Source organism: Ipomoea nil, unplaced genomic scaffold (genome assembly GCF_001879475.1).
Source record: "Ipomoea nil cultivar Tokyo-kokei standard unplaced genomic scaffold, Asagao_1.1 scaffold2216, whole genome shotgun sequence".
Classification (NCBI taxonomy): Eukaryota; Viridiplantae; Streptophyta; class Magnoliopsida; order Solanales; family Convolvulaceae; genus Ipomoea; species Ipomoea nil.
Window position 1 is genome coordinate 679,448 of NW_017618644.1, and position 9,589 is coordinate 689,036.

The following is a 9,589-nucleotide window of genomic DNA, read 5'->3' on the forward strand; positions in this document are numbered from 1 at the left end:
ATAATTAGAAGCATAACTAGCTGTTACAACTTAGACATTATACTATTCATAGTGAAAAATGCTATTTTTCCTACTAAAATTAGTCTTAAACGTGACGTTATGGGGCGTTTGGTAAATAGTTGTTAACTGATTGAGTTAGTGAGTTTAATTAGTTGATAGTATTAACTGATTGTAGAAAAGTGTTTGGTAAATTAACTGTTAGATGTTAGCTGATTAAAAACAAAATAACTTTCAGAATACGATAAATGTTATTTGTACATGAAATTGTGCATGCGGATTTAGTTCAATCATTATTGTGTTGACCATATTTTGTTATATTATAAAATAATGTACATTCAATACTAAAATAATGTACATTGTATTCAAGGAATGTACATTATTTTTGTACTGAGTGTACATTATATTGTATGATGTACATTCAGTATAAAAATAATGTACATTCAGTATATTACAAATGTACATTTTGTTATGATCCACATAACACTATGTGGATCATGGTCCACACAATAATTTGCCCATTTATTTTCACAATCTTTGACTTTTATTGACTCTAAATAATCTGTTAATTTTAGCATAAATTAATGAAATAAATTTGTAGAATATTCAAGTTTTTGAACTTATTTGAAATAGGGTTATAATTGATTTATTTATTTATTTATTTTTTGACGAGGGAAACATGTAACCATAATTTGAGGATAAAGAGGTAATTAATTTAGATTGTCCAATAACTGATTAGTTTAAACTAAGAAGATTAATAGGTAACTTCTGTTGAGAATCAAATTTAAAACTATGTAGTTACTATGCCATCTCTAACCAACTTCACTGAGATTGCTCTATAATAATTATTTTTTTATTTACAAAAAAGAAAAAAAAAAACACGTGACCACCACTCGAAGGATCGAAACCATTAATCACGGATAGTTATGCTGTGCGTCCGTATGCACCATGCATGGTGCATACGGATGCCAAAACGACGTCGTTTTATTAAAAAACGCGCGTCTCCCCTTTAAAAAAAATTCAGGTTCGATTCCCAGCAACAACATTATATTGTTCATTCATTCTGGAATTTTAGTTCATAGATTATGGAATTATAGTTCATTGATTATGGAATTATAGTTCATCGATTATGGAATTGTAGTTCATCGATTCTGAAATTTTAGTTTATAGATTATGGAATTTTAGTTCATTCATTCTGGAATTTTTAGTTCATAGATTAGATTATGGAATTATAGTTCATCGATTATGGAATTTTAGTTCATATGTTGTTGCTGGGAATCGAACCTGATTTTTTTTTTTTTTTTTAAGGGGAGACGCGCGTTTTATTAAAACGACGTCGTTTTTGCATCCGTATGCACCATGCATGGTGCATACGGATGCACAACATAATTTGCCATTAATCATTCTATTTATATTTAGGGATAAAGGTCAAATAGGCCTTCTAACTATATACCAAAGTGTAATTAGACTTTTAAGTTTAAAAAAAAAATTCAATTAGACACTTAAACTTGTTAAAATTGTGCAATTGATCTATTTAATTAATAGGATACCAAAAGGTCAATCAATTTTGCTTATTTGACATCAATGAGGAATCTTATTCAAAACTTTAAAAAAAATATTTTTTTAAAAAACTTTTTGATATCTTCTCTATCTGATCTGGACAAGGAAGTTGATGACTTCTCCACCTGATTTGATGGAGAAACCCGCCAAACTTCTTCGTCCATGGAAGCTTGGTTGCCATGGACAACTGTCATGGCGAGCTTCTCAGTCTAGATTGGATGGAGAATCCCGCCAAGCTTCTTTGTCCATAGCAAAGAAGCAATTGTTGACGGTATTTTTTTTATTAAAAAATTAATATAATAATTTTAAATTTTATAAAAAATATAATTATTTTAAAAATATTAATTTACGTGGCATTCTGCATGACATGTAATTTGCAAGTAACATGTTATTATAAGTCAAATAAGTTACTTGCACAATTTTAATAAGTTTAAAGGTCTAATTTTTTTTTTTTTTTTTTTTTTTTAAATTCGATATCTTTTTACACTTTTATATATAATTAGAGTGTCTATTTTATTCTTATCTTTATATCTATGAATCTATGATTATGATGGTTGGTACGAGAATGTAAGCAATGACTTAACTGTATAAGCTTTTGGAAAATACAATACCAACAAATAATCGATAGAAAATCCAATTATCCAAACCTTATTCCTTAATCTCGATGTAACCACCATCTTGTTTGCTGATACTCTTTATAGATAGATGCTGTCACATACATACTACTATATATACATGTATATATTTATATATGTGTATATGCGTATGAATATCTATTTCTTTTTCTTCAAAATCCAAATCTTTTTATAACGGCATAATCTCTCTCTCTCTCTCTCTCTCTCTCTCTCTCTCTCTGTGCAAAGAGGCAAATCCTGAACACCACATTAGACCATTGAGAATCTCCGGCTTTTCATCCAAACCCATTTGACATAAATCTCATTTGGTCCTGGTAGATCTTCACTCCTGTCTCCGTCCAAAGTACCACCCACAAAGATCAGCTCTTTGGCTCTCTTGAAATCTGGGTTTTACTGTGTTTCTCTCTCTAAAGATCGAAAATGGGGGTGAAGATGATGAGGTGGCGGCCATGGCCGCCGCTAATTTCCAAGAAATTCGACGTGAAGCTTGTTGTGCGGAGGCTTGAGAATCTGGGAGATGGGGGGGATTGGGTGCAGGAGGGTGCAGGCGCTTGTGATGGGGCTTCGGTGGAGATCAGGTGGAAAGGCCCCCCTAGGGTTGCGTTGAGCTCCTTCAGGAGGACGGTGAAGAGGAACTGCACCAGAGAAGAGAGGTTCAAGAATGGCCCAGACGGCGCCGTTTTGGTCGAGTGGGATGAGGAGTTTCAGAGCGCGTGTAATCTCTCCGCCCACAGGGACAATGTCTTTCATCCCTGGGAGATCAGCTTCACTGTATTGTTGAATGTGAGTTCATTTTCTTGCCTTCTAATTTTTTTATTTTATTTTTTGTTTTCATTTTCCTATTCCTATTTTTCTAAATAAATATAGCTGTAATTTGTGGTCTTGAAAAAGAACAACAAATGGTGAAAGATAATAATTTATGATTTTGCTTGGATTTCCCTTTGAATTTCTTCCTTATTCTGTCTCCATTTGATGTGATATTCCTTTAAAATGTTTATATTATTGGATTCCTTTTCTCTTTGCTTTCCTTGGGGGTGGACTGGAGGGAGGTGTGATTACATAAAAATCATTCTTTAATCTGATCTGAATAATGAAATGGAAATGCCAAAAAGGGTATGACTATATGAGGCATCTTGAAGACTTGAACATGGTGTATATGTAAATTTTGAGTGTTTTTCATGCCTGTTGGTAATCTGTGGATCGAATTTTGTTACGGTTGGAAATAACATTGGTTTTATAAGATGGATGTTAGATGCAGTGTCATATGATGTTTTGGAATATAGCGGAGTTAGTTTGTCAGGATTTATGAATCCATCTTACTCGTTCATTTGGTAAGATGGGAACCTAATTTTTGTGTCATTAAAAAGGTTTGTCATCGTGTTAATCTCTGCTTTTATGATTTTTCATAACATATGTATGGATATCAGTGGCGGCTGCAAACAAGAAATACATGTAGAATAAGAGTGTCTATACTGTGGCATTAAAGGAATTGAAATTATTCTAAATCTATTTTCGTTTTTAGTTGATGTTTATATGGCAGTATTTCATATAAGGCCATGCAGTTTGGGTTTAAGAGATCCACTTTAGGACTTGTTTTAATGGTGTTGATAATACTGAAACTAAATTGTATTAAAATGCTTGCAACCAATTTGGAAAGTGAATATATTTTACTCTCCTTCTTGATTGCTATGTACCATTTTGTTTTGATGGTAGCTGGATTTGGAAAGAAGTTCCTTGTGTCGTGTTTGAAACCTAGTTGGTTTCTGTTATATTTTCAGGGGTTTCAAGGTGCTAAGAATAAGGCGCCTACTTTTGGAATAACCAGCATAAACCTTGCCGAATTTGCTGCCAAGACAGAAGAGAAAGAATTCAACATAAATATCCCGTTAGCCGTTTTGGGGTGTTCGTCAGAGTCTCACCCCTCTCTCTACGTATGTATCTATCGCTCTTAATGTTGTAAACTTATTTCTTCTCGGCACGAATTTGTATTTTAGACCTTGATTCATCGTGCAGGTATCGCTTAGCTTATTGGAACTAAGAGCTGCACAAGATTCGGTTGAGTCACTTCAGAGGCCTGTGGTGTCCGCCTCATCTCCACCGAGGTCGGGAGAAAGTTCATCGACCGAGAAAAACGAGCTTTCTGCATTAAAAGCCGGGCTCAGAAACGTGAAGATATTTACGGAGTACGTGTCGACAAGGAAAGCTAAAAAAGCTTGCCGAGAAGATGATGGCAGTGACGGCAGATGCTTGAGAAGCGACGAGGGTGAGTATGCGTATGCTTTTGACACCGAGTCACTCGATGAATTCGAGGAAGGGGAATCAGAAGACGGCAAGGACGACTCTGCAATAAGGAAGTCATTTAGTTATGGCACGTTGGCCTATGCTAATTACGTAGGAGTATCGTTTTATTCTAATAGAAGGATCAGTGCCGGGGATGAGGATTTTGTTTACTATAGCAATCGCAGATCATATGTGGGCTCACAGATCGAGGACCCGATTGCTTCTGTTCCGGTGCCAGTAGTTTTGCAATCAAAGCGTAGTATCTTACCTTGGAGAAAGAGGAAATTGAGTTTCCGGTCCCCGATATCCAAAGGGGAGCCATTATTGAAGGCGTATGGGGAAGAAGGTGGAGATGATATTGACTACGATCGTAGACAGCTCAGTTCTGACGAATCCGTTTCTTTTGGGGTAAGGATCTATTTATAGCTTTTTTCATGCGTAATTCTTTTTTTTAATAAATGTTATCAAGCCAATGATCTTGTGGTCTAGTGGCACGAAGTAGCTTTCCCAAATGGGAGGTCATGGGTTTGAGTAGTCCCAGTAGGGGCAGTATTGACTCTTTGTGCTTCAGTAGGTCGAGAAAGTAGCTATGAACAGATACTACATTGCAACAGAGTCAGTAGTACTAAAAAAAAATGTTATAAAGCATTAAATGTTTAACGTTTTAAATTCAATCTTATATGTAAGGTCTACAAGAAGGTCCTTATTTGGAACTCTTTCCTAATGTCTCCTATCTTGTAGTGGCATAAGGCCGAGGAAGATTCTAGTGCAAATCGATCTTCGGTGTCGGAGTTTGGCGATGATAATTTTGCTGTAGGCTGTTGGGAACAGAGCGAAATAACGAGTCGGGATGGAAACATGAAACTTGAAGCGCGGGTTTTCTTTGCTTCCATTGATCAGCGAAGTGAAAGAGCTGCAGGAGAAAGCGCATGCACGGCACTTGTTGCCGTGATCGCTGAATGGTTGCAGAGCAATCGTGATCTCATGCCGATTAAGTCCCAGTTCGATACCTTGATCCGAGAGGGATCTTTGGAGTGGAGGAATCTTTGTCAGGACGAAACTTACAGGGAAAGGTTTCCCGACAAGCATTTTGACCTCGAGACTATCCTTCAAGCCAAAATCCGTTCGATATCTGTTGTTCCGGGAAAGTCTTTCATCGGGTTTTTTCATCCGGATGGTATGGAAGATGGGAGATTCGACTTTTTGCATGGCGCTATGTCCTTCGACAATATTTGGGACGAGATTAGCGGTGCAGGATCAGAGTGTGCTAACGGTGAACCCCAGGTTTATATCGTCAGTTGGAACGACCACTTTTTCGTCCTCAAGGTTGAGCCCGAAGCTTACTATATCATCGATACTTTAGGCGAGAGACTCTACGAGGGCTGTAATCAGGCTTACATACTCAAGTTCGACAAGGATACAACTATCTATCAACTACCATCACCATCACCGCAAGAAAATGGCATTAGCAATCAACAGGCGCCCCCCGTTGCTCCTGTAGCAGAACCGAAGAATTCAAGTCCCGAGGAGGGTTCTGTTCCAGGGCTCGAGGAGCCGATGAAAACTGATGAGAAAGAGGAAATTCTGTGTCACGGGAAAGAGTCGTGCAAGTACTACATCAAGAACTTTTTGGCCGCAATTCCTATTCGAGAATTGCAGGCAGACATGAAGAAAGCTCTGATAAGCTCAACGCCTCTTCATCACCGGCTTCAGATCGAATTTCACTTCACCCATTTACAGCAATAACTGTAGTAGAAACTATTCGGGTATGCACTTCTCCGTAACTCAAGGCAGTAGAAACCCGTCGAGATTCCTAGCATAAATAGTTGAAGCTGCAATAATAATAACTCAAGTGTTTCCCCCCATAGAGTTTCAAATGTAAATTTAGGGAGTGTGATTAGATTAGTGTTCTTAGTTCTTGGTTTCTTTGTTTGTTCTCTCTTCATGTGTTTTGCCTTTCTCTTGTTTTGCATGAAAGGGATAACTGTACATCACTCTCTAATCTTCTATCTTCAATTATAAATACACCCTTGACACCTGTCATTTCTCAAATTACTATACAATTTCTTTTTGACAGAAGCAGAATTTGAAGATTTTGTGTTTGATTCCTTGAGTTGTGTAAAGATGATTGGAGCCAATTCAAGATAGCCATTTCATGTTGTGCAGTACTTATTAGCTGCAAAAGGTGACATTTTTGGCAATATTGTGTGCAAGCACATGAACAGATTCTTTTGTTTGTGTTCATTCTTGAAAACCATCAAGTGCCTTGCTTTTGATTTAGACTTTTAATTTATGGAAAAATCTGTAGCCGCTATTCGAACGTGCGCTATGGGTGATGCTCATCTTGTGACCTTAATTGGTAAAGGACCACAAAAGGTAAACCAGCTTAGGTTGCTCATAGCTGTCGATAGATAACTCCAAGCCTCCCACGAAGATTAAAACTTTTGATTTATGAGAAAGTCTGTCGCCGCACCAGCTTAGGTTGCCCATAGCGGCCGATAGATAACTCCCAGCCTCCCACGAAGTTTAACTTGCTTTTGGTTAAAACTTTTAATTTATGAGAAAGTCTGTTGCCGCTTTTTGAATGTGCTTTATAGGTGATGCTCGTTTTGTGATCTTAGCTGGCGGCTATAGATGACCTGCTCAAACCAAAAAGGTTGCTAAATAAGTCCCAGCAACCTCGAAGTTAGAACCATGTTGACTGCAACTTGGAACCCTATTACAATGTTGACTGGAACATTACTTGATCAAATACCAACAAAAAAAGGGGAAGAAATGGAGTACAGGAAACGATTGTCAGAAAGATGCTTGCTGTGCTCTTTATGTGAGAATGACTTCCACAGTTCCACTACCTGTTAGTTTTTGAAAAGCTTCAACATCCTTTTTCCAGGGATTGCCTGTTTGCAAATCTTTAGCTAACCAATTTTGAACCAAACCACCTCAAATTCTCTTTGGTGGTGAAGAAAACTCCTTCACGCGAGCAGAAAAATAAGGTAGAGAGGAGTGAGAGGTTTCATAGTCTACAAATGCTCTGCACGGATCCAATTGTTATAAAGTGGGTCATGGTGTACAGTGCTAGGTGGATCATGGTCGTCAAATGAAACTGTAATAGAATTAAAATGATACTCCAGTTGCTATGATAAAATTAGTATGTGTAGAAAATGAAACTAGAAAATAGAACTCATTCAACAACGTATATTGTCAAATGAAACTGTAGTATAATTATAATGAAACTAGTGTGTATAAGAAATGAAACTAAAATTTAGAGTCATATAATAACATATATTGTCAAATGAACCTAGAGTGTAAGAGAAAATTTCAATTTTGGTCTTATGACTATAGAGGTCTTGTTAATTTCAGTCTTCGACTTTTAAAAGTGTCAATTTAGTACCTTGACTATACAATTTTTGTCAATTTTGATCACTCCGGTCAAATTGCCGGCCAAATTTCGCCGAAAAATTTTAATAGTTGAAATAATGAGGGTATTTTAGTCATTTATCTCTTTTCTTTTTCTCCTGCGAGTCTACCATGTTTCAGTTGTTTCCGGCGAGTTCTCCCTGCTTCGAAAGCACAGGCGAAGCGGCTCAAGGCCTCTTTTAAAACCAAAGTGGCCTTGAAGAAAGGAAAACCGAGGAAGTACGAGGTCGCCGGCTGGTCAGAGAAAAAAGGAAAAGGGTAAAATGACTAAAATATCCTCATTATTTTACCTATTAAAATTTTTCGACGAAATTTGACCGGCAATTTGACCGAAGTGACCAAAATTGACAAAAATTGCATAGTCAAAGTACTAAATTGACACTTTTGAAAGTCGAAGACTGAAATTAACAAGACTCCTATAGTCATAGGACCAAAATTGAAATTTTCCCTAGAGTGTAATTAAAATAGTACTTTAATATTACTATAATTAAACTAGTGTGTGTGAAAAATGAAACTACAAAATAGAGCTCATGCAATAATGTATATTGTCAAATGAAACTGTAGTAGAATTAAAATGATACTTTGTTATTGTTATAATGAAACTAGTGTGCGTGGAAAATGAAACTGACAAACATAACAATATTGTCAAATGAAACTGAAGTGTAATTAAATGATACTTATTTCATGGATCACACTTCTACATGCACCATGATCCATAGTAAAATTTTTTGCACGGACCGTACCTTGTCCAAAAAGCTCTGGTTGAACATGCTTGGTTAGCGAAGGGCTTCCGGAATTCAGAATTCAAGTGGCGTTGAAGTGCCTGCGACTAGGGATGTCAATTGGACCAACCCACTAGGTCGTGGGCTAGCCCTATACAGGGTTGTTGGGCTTATTGGTTTTGACTAAATGATTTTGTTTTGTTTAGTTTTTTGGGCTAGGTTGGTCCTAACCTTAAAATACGGACTATCAAACTTATCTAGCGATCTAAATCAATAAACTAAAATAAAAAGGATGCGAGCGAGTGGGTATCCACTTATTTTCAAATTTTAACTCAAAATAAGTTAAATTATGATGATTGCAATACACACTTCAATTTTTCATGTAATAAAGTTCAATTGGCGTTTGGTTTTATAAGGAAAAATAAATTAGTATTTGTTTTTCAAAAAAAAAAAAAGTTAAATTATTTATTTTGGATAAAATTATTTATTTCATCCAAAATAAGTTAAATTTAATAATTTAATAATTAATTCCAATTCAAATCATTATTTTCAAATTTCAATTAAAAAACATAATCAAGCATTAACAATGAATTTAAGTTCCAAACATAATCATAATTCATATCAGTGGCGGAGACACAATGAAGGCAGTGGGGGCAGCTGCCCCCACTACCCTACCCCACATAAATTGTATATATACTAAATATACAAAGATTTAAACAAAGTTTGGGTTGACTTTGATGGTAAGGCCATTGTTTTACCTCCTAATATGAATGAAAGGCCGGCTTCTTTTTTTCCATCTAATGTTAATAATATTCTAATATCCACTTAGTTGCCATTTGTTTGTTTGTTTGTTTGTTTGTTTGTTTTTTTTTTTTTTTTTTTTTTTGTTTTTTTTTTTCTATCTACTAATATTATAATATTCTAATATTGCCTTTTGTAACTGTGTTTAGTTGCCATTTATTTTTCATTACTTATGCA

At 35.9% G+C, this 9,589-nt stretch overlaps 1 protein-coding gene across 1 annotated transcript; it reads left to right on the plus strand.

Annotated features, from left to right (window-relative positions):
* Nucleotides 1–2,334: 2,334 nt before the first annotated feature.
* On the plus strand, nt 2,335–6,530 carry LOC109150154. Its single transcript, XM_019298057.1, has 4 exons — nt 2,335–2,975; nt 3,971–4,123; nt 4,206–4,880; nt 5,214–6,530. The coding sequence occupies exons 1-4, from the start codon at nt 2,613–2,615 to the stop codon at nt 6,216–6,218; spliced, it is 2,196 nt and encodes a 731-aa protein (XP_019153602.1). The 5' UTR covers nt 2,335–2,612; the 3' UTR covers nt 6,219–6,530.
* Nucleotides 6,531–9,589: the final 3,059 nt, after the last annotated feature.